Source organism: Bos javanicus, chromosome 12, assembly GCF_032452875.1.
Source record: "Bos javanicus breed banteng chromosome 12, ARS-OSU_banteng_1.0, whole genome shotgun sequence".
Classification (NCBI taxonomy): domain Eukaryota; kingdom Metazoa; phylum Chordata; class Mammalia; order Artiodactyla; family Bovidae; genus Bos; species Bos javanicus.
In genome coordinates this window covers 27,871,346-27,888,908 of record NC_083879.1, presented here as the reverse complement: position 1 = coordinate 27,888,908, position 17,563 = coordinate 27,871,346, and the positions used below count along the sequence as shown (strand labels likewise).

The window sequence follows — 17,563 nt, the reverse complement described above, 5'->3', positions numbered from 1 at the left end:
CCACTAAATTTCCACCAATGTATTTTCCTCTATATGGGCTCAGTGGTCAAGAATCCTGCCTGCCAATGGTTCAGTCCCTGAGTTGTTAAGATTTCCTGGAGGAAAAAATGGCGACCCACTCCAGTATTCTTGCCTGGAGAATCCAATGGACTGAGAAGCCTGGTTGGCTATAGTCCATGGGGTTGCAAAGAGTCAGACACAACTGAGTAAGCATGCTTTTTCCCTTATATATGAAGTTTACTAAAACCCACTTGTTTTCTATCTAAGTAAGTCTGGGCTGTCAATTGCTCAGACCACTCCTGGTGATTTTCTTTCTTTTTTGCCCCCCTAACTTGTGCTTCTAATTAGCCACAATTAGCTTGCTGGGGAAATGGGGAACCTTGTTTTTATAAGAGTTAACCGGTGTCCCAAATTTACTAAGAATTAAAGCACTGATTATAGGATGGGGACGGGGGAGAAATGAGGAAAAAATGAATCAATGAATTTCTGTTCACTTCAACTAATGTCACAAAATCTGCATCTGGGAAGGGTGTTTATAAGCTCAGAACTAATAAGCTCAGTGGAGTGCAGCTATGAAAGTCACAATTTGGTTAAAGTTAAACTCTCAAGTTTTATATGTGTACAAGCATATTGCTCTTTGATAATTTCCTTCTAGTACTTATTTCTTGACTGCTCACAGTTTTACTATGTGATGATTTTTAAAGTGTTATTCAAAGTTAATTGACTTAATTCACTAAACAGATTTTCCTGTAACTTCTGGTTGAATAGTGTCCTTTCTGTACAGGCCCTTCAGTCCACCAGCACAGAACAGAAAGAGGCTCTGATTTCATGAAATATGAATTTCTGACAGTATTTTTTTTTAAAGAACTTTTGACCAGCACTCTTGCATGACTGACACATTCTCACTCCGTTTTCTGTGTTCCATCTGTCTTTCTGTGGGTGTATTCATCCTCTATTTCTGAAAGTAGTTGACTAAGAGAATGCTAAGCACAGAGAAAGGGCAATTCCAAAAAAAAAAAAAAAAAGAAAGCCAGAGAATTATTTAATTTTGGCTGATGCTGCTCAGTTGGTGGAGGTCTCTTACACCAGGGATGAGCAATGCCACCACTTAGGTTGGGCAAATCCCCAAGATATCATTTGATGGGCAAAATTCCAGCATATCATTTGACTTGATAGAGGCATGAGAGCGAATACATCACTAATGCCCAGTTCTATTCCCTGTGAACATAAAAATGGCAGTTTATTCTACTCCAGTTGAGTTCAGGTGCTAGCTCTAAAAATAGTCTCAGATAAAAAGTCAATGAAAGTGCAAGTCCAATTTTCACTAATTCTCCTATTAGTGAAATTTCTACATTCTACATTTTCTATCAAGAAAAGAGTTTTTTTTGTGTGTGTGTGTGTGTGTGAGCATGGGAGGTATACAATTCTCTGATCCCTACAATCCTTGTAAGAGGCCAGGTATTACAATAACTCTATGGTACAGTCCAGGACTCCTGAGAAAGAAAGGTTTTACAAGTTTCTTTATAATTATAACTAACCTTTACAGTTAAAGCTTATACGGACATTTAAATAGTCCACAAGACTGGACATCCTAATGTTCCTAGTAAATTGATAATGAGAGAATTAAACAGGTAACAAAGAAGCATGCCCAGGTAGATGTTGAATGACACAATAAGGAAAGTGTAAATAAGCATTATCTTTCTCTTAAGGAATAACCTGTGATCACAAAATACTAGAATTTTAGAGATGAAGGGAACTTCACGTTTATTTAATTCAAACTCTTTCATTTTATGGAAGAAGAAAAGAATGGCCCAGAGAAGTTGTTACTTTCCCCAGATCACACAATTAATTAGCATCAGAAGTAGAATTAAAATCTGATTTCCATTTCACTATTTCCTTGACAAGATGTAGAAAAATTAGACGTCATTGATTTGTTCCACATTAGATTGCTGCTCTGTTTCCCTTTTGGCTTTTGTCACTCTGGATTTAAATTTCCCAGCTTTATGCACTCTAGTTCAAGGAGTTACTGACTCAACCACAGAAAGATCCTGAGAACCAGAATCACAGTCGGACCATCTCATTTCCTTGTCAAGAAATGAAGGCCCAGTGAAAGTCTGAAACTTGCCAAAGTAAAAGAATAAGAGAGTGTCTAAACAGAGCCTGCATCCCTGTCTCCTCTTTTTTCTAGAGTTCAGTGGACTTTATTGCAATCAGGTCCATTTCATGCTATTTAAGGCATTAACATATTTTTTACGTTTAATAGCATGATGAATTCTTTCAGAAAGCAAGTAATCACACTTATATATCTGCCTCAGTTTGAATTTTCCTAGTAAGGTGTGTGTGTACAGACTTAAGCATGTGCAGATGTAGCAAATAAATTGTAACCATCTAATGACACAAAATCCCCACTCTCCCCTTCCATGGCCTAACACGCTCTTCCTCTACTTCCTTCGCATCCTCCCTCTTGTCCACTCCAAGTGCCTGCCTGTGAGGGAAAAAGGACCATTATTATTTCCATCCTCTCTCCCTATAACAATTTCCCCATTGATTCAGCAAGATTGTGGGGTAAGGATTATGAGCAATATGACTTACGTGATAAGTTTTTACTCTGCGAAACAACACTCTATTTTAAACATTGCTTCTCTTTTTAATTGGACTTAAGACTCCAGAACTAAAGAGACAGCTAGAGAAACGGCGCATGTATATTTTAGAGCATACCCTGAAGATGAGCAAGTTTAGATTCATCCTGGGTTTTAGCAACTCATTCTGATCCTATGCATCATCAAAGATTCCTTTATTTCCCTTCTTTGTTTTTCCCTCCCATGAGTGGATCTACTGTTGAATCATGTCCATGCCATTCAATGATTATCTCATTGTAATGAGGTCAGAGAGGAGCAACTTACTCCTGTTTGCACTGTTCCCAACAGCCATGAAAGACTATGTCTTCATGCCCCCAAACTGTATTAATACAATGCCCAATCTTTCTTGAAATGTCTATAGCAGAGCAATGAAAACCATTTTCGTGAAGTGGCTGTCATTTCAAGATACCAATAAGTGAGCTACAAAAACTAATGATGCTATTAATTTAATATGCACTTGATAAGCTTTAACTGAATGACTGTAGGCCATTAGTAAAATAACCAGACATCATGTACTGTTGGGTACTAACTGCTCAAGGAAGGTAAAACATATAGCACTTTGTTCCACCAGAGAAATAAGACCTGACTGGAAGTCTCATGATGATTCTATGATATGGTTCAGTGCTATATCCTGAGTAGAAAAGATTGAAATACACAATTCAGAAATCAACCACAGGTTCGGTAGTTTAACCCTCACTATAAAAACTAAAAAATGGTTTAGAGTATGATTGAGCATGGTCTCTACAGATACATTCAAATACCAGTTCTTACTATGTATAACTTTGGAGAAATTATTTAAACTCTGTGTACTTCTGTTTTCTCACCTTTAAAATGGGTATAATAATAGTACTCACCTACAAGGATTTACTTTTTGAGGATAAAATGAATTGAAATACATAATATAAAACTTTCAGAGCAGAACATGATACATTATAAATGTTCAGTCAATATTCTCTACTATTACAGTAAATCAATGTATTCATACAGTAAACCCAGTAAAATCGTTTTGCTTCTGCTTTCTCAAAGTCTTATGATACAATTGCACATTGTATTATTAACTCACCACCTAACTCATTATTAACAAATAACAAGCTCCTAATCATTGGACTGTTGGAATTCTTTCATGCTTTACCTATGATCCTAACTGTCACTTAATTTTTAGGCATTCATTAGCTTCAAATATTCCATTGCCCAATATAAAAAAAAAAAGTAAGAATGCTCAAATTTTCTAATTAGACAAAATGAAACACTGACACAGAATACACTTTCAATGATCATACATGTGTTCATGACGTCTCAAGTCCTTACTGGAAAAATAATCTTCATTACAGAAAGAACATCAATAATTTTTAATGAAATAAATCACTATAACTTCATTTAAGGAGATTTACAAAGATATTTCAAATTATTTGTATGCAATGTTTCTAACATAATACACTTTATGAGCATGCTGAGGAACATTTACAGAGCACAGACTATATAAGCCATCAAACTGTCACCAAACATTTATTGAGCCCCTATGTCCATAATGATGATGATGTCTGGTAAAGCACTATTGTTAGAAATCTCTAAAACTAAAATGGAGCTGGCTTTTATTCTAAGCCTAGTGTATTTTTAAATCAAGCCACAGGGAAATGATTACTTTTGTTTCTATTCAACCAAGACCTGCACACAGAGTTTATGGAATGACATAATATCCTTCCTGAAATCAGACCGGTATGTAGGACCAGTATCCTTCACACATAACCAGTTCCTGAACCTTTAAAAACAAATCCTAATTTCCAAGGAAACAATCTCATCAAATGCTGCTCACTAGAATACATATTGTTCCTTTTGGAAACATTACAATAAGATTTTCATGATTACAAACCCCAGCTTCCCCTCTAAAATTCAATATAATCTTAAACTCATTTAAGTGGAAGTTGTATTTTTGTAATGGCTCTAGAAAATCCTGGTCAATTTATGTATCACCAATATAATAATTTAGCTATTTAGTTAGTCTACGAGGGGCTGGTTATAAAACTTCATAAACATATTGTATGTGTTTAGGTATGTGTGTATGTCTTTTAAATGGGCAACTGAAGTTTCTTAGGAATGCTCATCTTTCTACTCTACACAAACCTATCCTAAGATAAACAGCACATTTTAAACTATTTCTGGAGCATGAAGAGTTTTTGTGATTTTTCCCCCCTTGTGAATAAAAAGGGACACCTAGCAGCTTGTAATCAGTATCCTCTCCTGTCTGCCTTACAAAGCTGGTGCTTCTGTCACAAGATTTGTTTTGAGGTTAGCAGACACTTTTATCTTTTACCAGAAGAACAATATCAACAGATCAGTGGCAACTGCTGACATAAACGTACAAACAGGCAGAGAATGTGATTTTGGTTGTCAGCCCAAGGGCCTTAAGAATAGAATTTTAACTTTCTCCCTTCACTAACAGTGTTCTAAAGAATCTTGGCAGGGTGGAAGTTAGTTCTTCCCCCTCTCCTAATTAAATAAACAAGTGTCCAAGTTTTAAACGTGACAGAGTGTGAGGAACCTGCTGAAAAGTTCCTAAAACCCGTACTGAGGAAACCTGTCTCGTTTATTCTGTAGACACACATTAAGTCTTGGAGATTGATGGTTCACTGTCCCATCCTGAAGTTTTCTGTGGACTTTACCGTTGAGTTATGTGGCAGCTAAGTGCTGTCACTGTTTGCCTAAAACGGCAGCCTGGAAGTTATTTCTGAAAGGTATGCGCGCCGTGGCATAGAAATCCATATATTGTAAAGTGAAAACAGTCATTTTTAAAAACGGGGTTAGCATGAAAGAGAGCCCACAGAAATCAGAATTAGCAACAGCCTTCCGCTACCAGCGACTCACCTTGTTGAATTTTAGTCACTAGCTGATGGCGTGCTAGAATCCGGCTCATCCTGTAAGGAGAGCGTCTCGTAGTCTGATCAAATCGCAAATACATCTCCTGGCCCTCAGGTGTCATGGCATTTAGATAGTAGCAACCTGAAGCTGGGGTCCGGGGTCCCTGACTCAACATCCCGACAGACTTTCTTCTGCCCCCTCAGTCTGCCCTTGTGGCGGTTTCCGTCTGCCTCCAGCCTCAGTCACTGAGCGAGGCACCCAGCCCTGCAGAGCTCAACCGACCCAGCGATTTTAAAAAAAAAAAAAACAAAAAAGGAGTGCCAGGAGCTACAACTCAGAATTCCAGCCCTCGGTTCTCACGTGACCTCGCAGACCCAATCGCAGGGAGGCAGGAGACGGGACGGGGCGCGCCCGGCCGCGAGCCCCGGGAGAGGCAGGTTCCGCAGATCTGATCGCGGCGCAGTGCGGGAACCCCACACGAGCACGGCCCTGCCCTGCCTGGCCCTGTCCTGCCTCCGAGTTGACGAAGCCCGGAGAAGCGGCACTCACTGAGAGTTCAAAGGAAAAGAGAGAGGGAGGAGAATACGGCAGTAGAAGAAAAACAATGCCTGGGCACGGGAAAAATCATTCTGGTGGTGAAGGTTAGGGAAAGCACGCTCGCCTTCTCCCGGGCAGCTGCAGCCCAACCGGGTAGGAGATGGGTGTGACAAACGACGTACGCGAAAAACCGCTTCACATAAGCATAAAGCTCTGAGTATAAATTACCACCCTTCATTACAAAGAAATAAATAAAGCTTTTCCAGTGAAGAGTAAACTTGAGGTGCTTTAACGCCTGAGTAAACGCACTCCAGGCCCCTGACCCTTGGCATGGGAGGTTGAGAGCTCTTACGGAGGAGACTGGCAGAGGTCAGCGTCTTTGTTGAATATCTACCCCTTTAAATTTTCCACTTCCCCAATTTTTTAACCACCCAGAGGCAAAATATTGATATTTTGAAAGTACCTCTCACATTTAAGACACTGCCAGGAATCACTGTAAAAATGCAGATTCATGCAAAGCTGCTGTCACCAAGCTGCTTGGGATCAATAGAGAAGTTATGCAGAAGTGCTAATACAGGCTTACAGGAAAGGGGCCTCAAAAAGACACAAGAGCAATGTTAGAGGAAGCAATATTATTTTTGACTGAGGTGATGAGAGCAGGCCACACAGAGAAAGAGACCTTTGGGTGGGATTTGAAAAAAAAAAATGGGTGGGCTTCTGACAGGCAGAGGCTGAGGAGGATCTGTGCCCGCATGTGTGGAGATCTGGAACCAGAGTGTGTGTTTAAGGAAACTGCCAGTAATTCCACTTGGCCGTATCCAAGTATACATATGGGAATAATTAGCGTTTTCCCTCTATTTTTTCTCTCTAATATTGTTTGATGTGAAGAGGAAAAAAAAAAATCCATAGAAAACATGTTATCAAATTCTGAGCCTGGGGCTGAAGGAATAAAGTTCTTTGAAAAAGAGGCATATGGCCAAGTTGTTCTTATAGTTGGCTGACTCAAACTTAAATATAGCCTGGCCTGGGATTTCGAATCCTAATAATGAAAAACTCTCAATTGCAAGTTCAACAGGGCTTAAATTAGGGCCTCAATTCTTGCTGTGTGTGTCAGACCTAACATCTTTCCCTGTGGAACCTTCTGCAATTCTGGGAAGCAGCTCATTTCGCATAAATATCTTACTAGATAAAAGTGAAAGTCACTCAGTTTTGTCTGACTCTTTGTCACCCCATGGACTGTAGCCTGCCAGGCTCCTCTGTCCATGGAATTCTCCAGGCAAGAATACTGGAGTGGGTAGCCGTTCCCTGCTCCAGGGGATCTTCCCAACCTAGGGATCGGATTCAACTCAGGTCTCCCACATTTCAGGGGGATTCTTTACCGTCTAAGACACCAGGGAAGCCCTATTAGGTAAATGAACACCTTAATAAAGATCCCTAGGACCTTCACTGGAATATATTCTCTCTCATGGCGATTGTGAACCTCTTCCGATAATCATGCAAAGAGGAGGTAAGGGTCAGGTTTTCAAGTCAGCATTGATACAGGAAAGAAAAGGAAGCTCTCATGGGTCATGGTGTTCTTTTTCCATTGTTATTTAGGATTTGATCAGAGTTTTTCTATTCCAGGGGATCTTTTGAGGACAGTGAAAGGGATCTAATATCTAGTGCCGCTTATGCAGGAAGCCTGGGCATGCATGGCAGAAAGGCTTAGCACTCCACTGCAATATTAGATACTCTGGAGGTCCACTCCCCCAGCTCAGATCCAGCACTGGCTTCTGTCTGATGGAGATAAAGATGTCAGCCACCTTGTGTACACCTTTTGGTTTGATAGTCTAGTGCTGAGAACGTCCCTGCTGTAAATACCCACCAGTTATTACTTTTCAATGGGGGAGTATAGAAGAGTAGAGAGAGCAAGAAGAAAGGACCTTGAATATGTTCTGGAAAACTAAGCAAAGGGAAGGAAACACAGGAAATGATATATACTTGCTTTTGAGCTGTGGATAACACTTAAAGAAAGACTGACCATTCCCAGTACCAACCTTGTAGTTTAATACTGATGTGGCTGCATTTTAAAAATAAATAGGAATGATTCTTACTAAAGCACTGCAGTGTATCCTGGCCAGGTTACCATTTGAAAAAATCACAATGCTTCCTTTGCACAATAATGAACACATGAATACTAAAAGTCCTGAGGTGTTGATATATGTAGACAGATACAAAATGTGAAACATAGTATTTCATAGGAGATGGCAATGAAGAACAAGAATTGAATGCAAATTAGAGGAAAAAAGGAATCTGAATTCCCTGATTAAAAGAAAGCCAACTTAGAAGACAGCCCAATTTCTCTAAAAATCAGTCTTGAGTTTTAATAAAGGGATCTATGAAGGATCATGTATAACATCTTTGTTTTCCCTGTGTCACACCCAACTTATTTTTTTATGGTTAAAGTGTGTGAATGCTCAGTTGCTCAGTCGTTTCTGACTCATTGTGATCATATGGACTGTGGCCCACCAGGCTCCTCTGTCCATGGGATTTTCCCAGCAAGAATACTGGAGTGGGTTGCCATTTCCTCCTCCAGGGGATCTTCCAAACCGAGACTCAACTTCTGTCTCCTGCATCTCTTGCGTTGTCAGGCAGATTCTTTACTGCTGCACCGCCTGGGAAGCCCAATGGTTAGAGTAGTATCTATAAATCTATACAACTGCTTACCATGGTTTTGCCATTTTGTGTGTTCAGAATACCATATTTAAGGCAGGTAAGTAACATTATTTTCTCATTAGTATCATTAATGTCTTATTTTATGCTAATGTATTGCTATGAATCCTAAGCTCTTTCAATGAATTCTTTTATCATTTGGCCCCAGTGTTAAAAGAATCACCACTGGGTGGGCAGTTCTGCTTGTTGTAAATGTAAAATCAAGAAACTGTTGATAATTTTTCCCTGGGCTGAAATGCCCTCCATGCATCTCGTGGACAGAGGTCTCCTCTTCACTGGTGAGTGAGTGGGTGAGGACCAAACGAATCAGAGAGGGAGAAGGTGCTGAAAACCCAAGATGCTGGATTTCCTCCTTTCCAATTCCTTCAAAAGTGAGGAAAATGGATGGTAGTAGTTTTTAGTTTTCACCTACTTTTCCTCTTTCCTAATTTGGTCATTAAGAACAATCTTCACTCAGACTATTCAGGAATGGGATAAACAGATCAATATTGGGAACCAACAAGAACAGTGAACAGGGGAATGGAAACGGGAGAGTGGCTAACAAAGCTAAGCACCCACTGGTGCTAAACCTTATGCCATTTACATGTCACATCTTTAATTAATCTCTATGGAAACTCTCTGTGCTACCCTATTGATATGATTTTCTGGAAAAGGAAATTAAGACCCCCAGAGGTGAGCAAATGTCCGCGGTGATACAGCGACCAAGCGTAGAGCTTCTGTGTATCTCCAAGCTGATGACATTTTAACTCTTTCCACTATTACACACGAGGGACAGGAAAGGGAAAACTGTGGCACTAAAAGGGTGCTAGGGAAATTGGATAAGGAGAAAATTTTAGGAAGAATATACTGAAAATCATCTTAATCCTATTTAATTGTATGTGATGGAAATATGGGTATATGGTAACTAAATTCTTGCAGTGGTTGAGATCAAGGTGCCGTTAGAGTAATATACACAGCCCAGAGCCTTTAATTAGACCAGTGAGAACTATGGGCTGCTTCTGGAGTAACTTCAGCCTGAAAGCTGGAGACCCGCCCATTCCTTCCCCAATCCTACAGTGAAGAGGCAGCCTGATGGCCTCTCTCTTTAACAGCTCCTCTTCTGAAGGGTAGGCTGTTTGCCCTCTGCTTTCTACTCGTCCTCAAGACTAACTCTGCATATTGGCTGGCCTCTTCAATGGCATTTCTTCCTAAGGCAAACACTCCAAATACAGCCAAAACTCTGAAATTTGACTTCTAAACAAAACTTTTGGTATTTAAAAATTTTTAATCTTTTGATAGATGATCCCAGATTAGCGCTGAACAGAAATTTTGTGTACACGTGGCAGAAAGTGAGGAGCGCTTTTACAGAAGCCAGCAATGTCTCATTGTGCTTTCATCTGTCTGCTGCTCCTTCTGTTCCTTCACGCACATTCCAGCCTGTTCAAAGGGCGCCAAGGCAGTTCTGCCAAGTAGGAAAATGTTTGAGATACAAGTGGTTGGTGGAAAGAAAGCAGAACCAATCTGGAGGGTTGCTTTTGAAACTACTTGAATCCAAAGGTTGTAGTTTCATGTCAAAGCTTCCTGTGGGCACTCAGGCTCATTTCAAGAATTTCTACCAGTTGATTTGTGATGTATGTGCCCCATTTTTTGTCAATAAACTTTTTCAATATGCATACACCACATTCCTGATAACCAATGCAGGCAAGCCAGGGATATTAACATTCACAGCCACGACCAGGACCATGCACAAAAGGTGTCATTCTCTTCTGATTCAGTTTTTCCACCTCTAGGCCATGTCTCCCACTTGAAGTCCAGATCTTATTGCAAAAACTTCTGGGTGGTAATGGATTTCCTTTTTTTTTTTGTCTCAGCCCTCGTTGCTCTCTTTAGTTAACTTCATCTCTGTAGGCCTTTCAGAGCACATTCTCTGCCCTCATTCTATCCCCTGGGAATCCAGCCATCAGATCTAGTTCATATGGCCAGCGATTTGGCCTGACTTGTCCTGGGCTCACTGCCTACACCCATCCATTTCAGCCAAACCAAAATTCTTTCACTTTTATAAGTTGTTTCAAAGATCTGGAACTGTGTGCTTTCCTACTCTTTCACCCTGTCAAAACCTACCGCCTTCAGAAACAGTTTCATGACTAATGCAAAAACTTTAGTATTAACAGTCATGTTAATACCTGTAAATATTCGTTATGTGACACATTAATTAGATTAGATTGTTACATGCTAATATGGAGTCCATTTGTTCATTTCAACTATTATACACATAATGTTTTTATATCTTGGATTTGGAAAAGGTATTAAAAATCTTCCAATCCAACCACCCAATTATTACACAAGTCACGGTCAGATCAATGAATGAATGCTCTACCCAACAAATATGAAGTATATTACCTCACTGAGGACTACAAGCTGTTTAAGAAAGTTTTTGCTTATAATTTCAATCCATTGGTTCTAATTCTGTCATTTGGAATTAGGACAAATCTATTCCTTCTTCCATGTGCCTGTTCTTCAGATATTTTTAGAAAACCAACCTCTTATAAGACTTTCCTTTCATAGGTTAAACATTTTCCATCAAACCACACAACTTCTAACTATTTAGCAAGCTGACTGCTGTCTTTTGGATCTGCTCCAGTCTGTCAGTATCCCTTTAAAAATACTGTTCTTACCCTAAACTTAAGCTCTAGACATGGCCAAGCAGAATAGTATATGGTACAGGGTGTGGATACCTCCTGCTCTCAGGGGGTTGTACTCTTGTTGATCTAGTCTGAGATTAATGAGAGTTCTTATTTTTTTAATCTATATTTACTCAATCATTTATTTAGATGGCTGGATGGCATTGCTGACTCGATGGACGTGAGTCTCAGTGAACTCCAGGAGTTGGTGATGGACAGGGAGGCCTGGTGTGCTGCGATTCATGGGGTGGCAAAGAGTCGGACACGACTGAGTGACTGATCTGATCTGATTAATGTTAATTAATTAATTAATGCCTGCACAGCACTGCAGTAAGTATGAAAGATACAATGGTGAATGTGATGTATTTGTCCTTGTCTCAAGGGACAGTCTGGCAGGGAAGACAGAAAAAAAAAACTCACTATTACACGAATGTTAAGTGCTATGTGGGAGGCTGTCTCTATCACCTCAGACTATGTTAGAGTCAATATAAGTGGTGTTTCTGTGTTTTCATAAGATCTGTTGTTAAATGAGTGTTCTCTATCCTGTAATTAACAAATGACCTTTCAAACTTAAGAGCAGGTTTTTAAGCTTATTAGAATTACTGTTGTAATGTTGTTTAGTCAATAAGTCATATTCGACTCTTTGCAACATCATGGACTGTAGATGGCCAGGCTCCTCTGTCCGTCGAATTTTCCAGGCAAGAATACTGGAGTGGGCTGCCATCTCCTCCTGCAGGGGAATCTTCCTGACCCTAGAATCAAACCGTCATCTCCTGCGTCCCTGACATTGGCAGCCGGATTCTTTACCAATAGCGTCACCTGTGAAGCCCCAAGGAATTGAGATATTTTTAATTGCTGATTTTCTCTTCCAACAGTTTTCAGTTCAGTTCAGTTCAGTCGCTCAGTCGTCTCCAACACTTTGCAAACCCATGGACTGCAGCACACCAGGCCTCCCTGTCCCTCACCAACTCCCAGAGTTTACTCAAACTCACTGACTTGTCCATCAAGTCGGTGATGCCATCCAGACATCTCATCCTATGTCATCCCCTTCTTTTCCCACCTTCAATCTTTCCCAGCATCAGGGTCTTTTCACATGAGTCAGTTCTTCGCATCAGGTGGCCAAAGTATTGAAGTTTCAGCTTCAACATTAGTTCTTCCAATGAACATTCAGGACCGATTTCCTTTAGGATAGACTGGTTGGATCTCCTTGCAGCCCAAGGGATTCTCAAGAGCCTTCATCAACACCACAGTTCAAAAACATCAATTCTTCAGCACTTAGCTTTCTTTATAGTCCAACTCTTACATCCATACATGACTATTGGAAAAACCATAGCTTTGACTAGATGGATCTTTGTTGGCAAAGTAATGTCTCTGCTTTTTAATATGCTGTCTAGATTGGTCATAACTTTTCTTCCAAGGAGTAAGTGTCTTTTAATTTCATGGTTGCAGTCACTATCCGCAGTGATTTTGGAACCAAACAAAATAAAGTCAGTCACTGTTTCCACATCTGTTTGCCATAAAGTGATGGGACCAGATGCCATGATCTTAGTTTTCTGAATGTTGAGCTTTAAGCCAACTTTTTCACTCTCCTCTTTCACTTTCATCAAGAGGCTCTTAAGTTTTTCTTCACCTACTGCCATAAGAGTGGTGTCATCTGTATATCTGAGGTTGATATTTCTCCCTGCAATCTTGATTCCAGCTTGTGCTTCATCCAGCCCAGCATTTCTCATGATGTACTCTGCATATAAGTCAAATAAGCAGGGGGACAATATACAGCCTTGACGTACTCCTTTTCCTATTTGGAACCAGTCTGTTGTTCCACGTCTGGTTCTAACTGTTGCTTCCTGACCTGCATACAGATTTCTCAAGAGGCAAGTCAGGTGGTCTGGTATTCCCAACTCTTTAAGAATTTTCCACCAGACAGCCAAAGGCTTTGGCATAGTCAATAAAGCAGAAATAGATGTTTTTCTGGAACTCTCTTGCTTTTTTGATAATCCAACAGATGTTGGAAATTTGCTCTCTGGTTCCTCTGCCTTTTCTAAATCCAGCTTGAACATCTAGAAGTTCACAGTTCATGTACTGTTAAAGACTGGCTTGGGGAATTTTGAGCATTACTTTACTAGCGTGTGAGATGAGTGCAATTGTGCAGTAGTTTGAGCATTCTTTGGTATTGCCTTTCTTTGGGATTGGAATGAAAACTGACTTTTCCAGTCCTGTGGCCACTGCTGAGTTTTCCAAATTTGCTGGCATATTTCGTGCAGCACTTTCACAGCATCATCTTTTAGGATTTGAAATAGCTCAACTGGAATTCCATCACCTCCACTAGCTTTGTTCGTAGTGATGCTTCCTAAGGCCCATTTGACTTTGTGTTCCAGGGTATCTGGCTCTAGGTGAGTGATCACACCAGCGTGATTATCTGGGTCATGAAGATCTTTTTGTATAGTTCTTCTGTGTATTCTTGCCATGTCATCTTAATATCTTCTGCTTCTGTCAGGTCCATACCATTTCTGTCCTTTATCGAGCCCATCTTTGCATGAAATGTTCCCTTGGTATCTCTAATTTTCTTGAAGAGATCTCTAGTCTTTCCCATTCTATTGTTTTCCTCTATTATTTTCACTGATCACTGAGGAAGGCTTTCTTATCTCTCCTTCCTATTCTTTGGAACTCTGAATTCAGATGCTTATATCTTTCCTTTTCTCCTTTGCTTTTCGCTTCTCTTCTTTTCACAGCCATTTGTAAGGCCTCCTCAGACAGCCATTTTGCTTTTTTGCATTTCTTTTTCTTGGGGATGTTCTTGATCCCTGCTTCCTGTACAATGTCATGAACCTCCATCCATAGTTCATCAGGCACTCTGTTTATCAGATCTAGTCCGTTGAATCTATTTCTCACTTCCACTGTGTAATCATAAGGAATTTTATTTAGGTCATACTTGAATGGTCTAGTGGTTTTCCCTACTTTGTTCAATTTAAGTCTGAACTTGGCAATAAGGAGTTCATGATCTGAGCCACAGTCAGCTCCCGGTCTTGTTTTTGCTGACTGTATATAGCTTCTCCATCTTTTGCTGCAAAGAATATAATCAATCTGATTTTGGTACTGACCATCTGGTGATGTCCATGTATAGAGTCTTCTCTTGTATTGTTGAAAGAGGGTGTTTGCTATGACCAGTGTGTTCTCTTGGCAAAACTCTATTAGCCTTTGCCCTGCTTCATTCTGTACTCCAAGGCCAAATTTGCATGTTACTCCAGGTGTTTCTTGACTTCCTACTTTTGCATTCCAGTCCCCTATAATGAAAAGGACATCTTTTTTGGGTGTTAGTTTTAAAAGGTCTTGTAGGTCTTCATAGAACCGTTCAACTTCAGCTTCTTCAGCATTACTGGTTGGAGTATAGACTTGGATTACTATGATATTGAATGGTTTAATCTAGCAGTTTAATCCTGCCTGTTCTTTAAGGTAGCTAGTGAAAATACCTACATTCTAAAAGTATAAAATAAACAGTTAAGTGTGCTTGGAAAAAGGTAAAGAACAGGTGGAAACATTAAGAAAGCCAAGTTTACAGACACACACATCATACAACCCTGTATATTTGCAGGAAGTGGCTAAAAATGTGGCTTAAGACTCCTAACAGACAAGACAAAAAGGAAATGAGTCAATTATGAGATTTAATATATTCACAATATCAAAACAGGGCAGTTATTCAAGATAAACAGAGATTACCAGGTATTGAGAAACTCTAACCACCCCACCAGGGAAAATTTTCCTGGGTTCTCACAAAGAATCGGCATCCTCAATGATGCTGGATATGGGCCATGGTTTCTTAACTGACACTTCAATGGCAATAATAGTGTGATAACAAAGCACTATTTAGGGAAATTAGTTCTAGGATGGTCCCCATAGAAAACATGATTTTAGTATGCTAGCCTGTGATCTTTAAGGTATGTGTTGAATTGTATCACTTCCCTGCTTAAAGTACTCCAAGTTTTCTATTCTATCTGGAAAAAATTCTGGACTTCTTACTTGGCACATGAGATCCTATGCAATCTATTCCCAGCTAACCACTTCCACCTCATCACAATCTCCTCACTCGCCGTCTCTAGACTTGGCTGCCTTAGAGTCTTCTTTCTACATGTGCCACTCCTCAGCCTGGAATGTTCTTCATGGAGTCCTTCCTATTGCTGGCTCCTTTTCAGCTTGTAAGCATCAGTTTAAATGATGTAATCTCAGACACGCCATCCTGTTCACTTTTGCTAAGCGGAAGCAGCACCTCATTTGTTAGCTCTATGATGGTGGCAGTTGAGTTGCTAAGTCGTGTCCGACTCTTGCAATCCTACAGACTGTAGCCCACCAATCTCCTCTTTCCATGGAATTCTCTAGGCAAGAATACTGGAGCAGGTTGCCAGTTCCTTCTCCAGGGGATCTTCCTGCCCCAGGAATCAAACCTGGGTCTCCTGCATTGCAGGCAGATTCTTTACCAAACTGAGCTACAAGGAAAGCACTAGTGCTTTCTAAGTTTGTATTCACCTAGTTATTTGCTCGTTCACCTATGCGTTACTTCTTCTTCTCGGTAGATTGTTGTGTCTGGACCATGTTTCTTTCACACACATTCTATGTACCCCACCACAAGGCCTGGCACATAGGAGAAAATCAGTAGCAATTGGTTGAATAAATGATTGAGTAAGAAACTGAATAAATGATGATTAAACTTTGCCAAAGATAAAATTTAGAATGTCTAGAGGAGTAAATGTATATTTTTTAGGCAATCATTTTAGATATTATTGTTGTTACAACAACTTGGATTGGATAAGAATTGGACAGCAGATAATTCAAGGTTATTTCCCCCCTTCCCCCAAAAGAACCTGAAATACGCATATTTTGCTTTGTTAGTTAAAGGAAGGAGGAGGCAATGGCAACCCACTCCAGTACTCTTGCCTGGAAAATCCCATGGACGGAGGAGCCTGGTAGGCTCAGTCCATGGGGTCGCACGGAATCCGACACGACTGAAGAGACTTAGCAGCAGCAGCAATTAGGGGCAAAAGTATATGCTTTGAGCACCAAAGAGAGGACAATTTAAGGCCCCTTGTGCAAACCAGGGAGCCTGGAGGAAATGAGAAATCCTTTCTCCACAGAGAGAGGCTGTGAAGATCGCTCAGTCGTGTCCAACTCTTTGCAACCCCATGGACTGTAGCCTACCAGGCTCCTCTGTCCATGGGATTTTCCAGGCAATAGTACTGGAGTGGATTGCCATTTCCTTCTCCAGGGAACTTCCCGACACAGGGATCGAACCCCGGTCTCCCACATTGTAGACAGACGCTTAACCATCTGAGCCACCAGGGAAGTCCACAGAGAGAGGCTGAAGGGCATTAAAAAATAAAAAGTATCTTCATTAGCTTTGAATCAACCTCAAATTTTGTAAGCATGCCTCCTGTGTCTTCAGTTAAAAAGTTTAACACCATTGGCCCAAGTGTTCTTCGGGGACCCATTCTGCATCTGGGTTATCAACCACCTCTATTTCTTCATGCTCATAAACATCTTTAAATAATTTTTTCAAAAATTATTGTGGAGATTTTAATTAATTTGTTGTCTGATATTTCTAGAACCTATATATTTTTGCCTTGATTGAAAATAAGTGTAATTGCTAATTTGGGGTATTTTTCTTTTCTTTTTAAAAAAATTGCTTATATTATTAAAATGGATCATTCAGTCCCTTAGTGGAATTTGTCTGTTATTAGAGACCTATCCTCATCTGTATCCGATTTGATTTTCTAATCTCCTTTTCTTATCTCGAACAAGAGTGGATATATTTCCTTTGTGTTGACTCAAATTAGAACCTGAATATGAAAGGGAAGGTTGCTCATTAAAGAAATCCTGTGATGAATCCTTTGGTACATTTTGTGTTGATGTTCCACAGTATCTGTTTTTTAAATGTCTGAGCCTGCCCACAGAGAGGCCTGTCATTATTAAGATGGTATGCTGGAACCAGAAGGTTCATGACTGAGATTACTTTGCCAACAAAGGTCCATCTAGTCAAGGCTATGGTTTTTCCAGTGGTCATGTATGGATGCGAGAGTTGGACTGTGAAGAAAGCTGAGCGCAGAAGAATTGATGCTTTTGAACTGTGGTGTTGGAGAAGACTCTTGTGAGTCCCTTGGACTGCAAGGAGAT

General features: G+C 40.2%; 1 protein-coding gene across 8 annotated transcripts in view; it reads right to left on the bottom strand.

The window, feature by feature from the left end:
- The window catches only part of STARD13 (StAR related lipid transfer domain containing 13), a 492,565-nt gene that overhangs the window by 162,622 nt on the left and 312,380 nt on the right, over nt 1–17,563 (bottom strand). Inside the window, exon 1 of one of the 8 annotated variants that reach the window (XM_061434797.1) lies at nt 5,502–5,988. The exons of 6 other annotated variants lie outside the window; for them this stretch is intronic. In XM_061434797.1, the coding sequence (XP_061290781.1) occupies nt 5,502–5,670 (169 nt within the window). In that variant the 5' untranslated portion in view covers nt 5,671–5,988. Of the gene's footprint in view, nt 1–5,501; nt 5,989–17,563 lie in introns of those variants that run through there. One more of the 8 variants, XM_061434799.1, reaches the window with a different exon arrangement.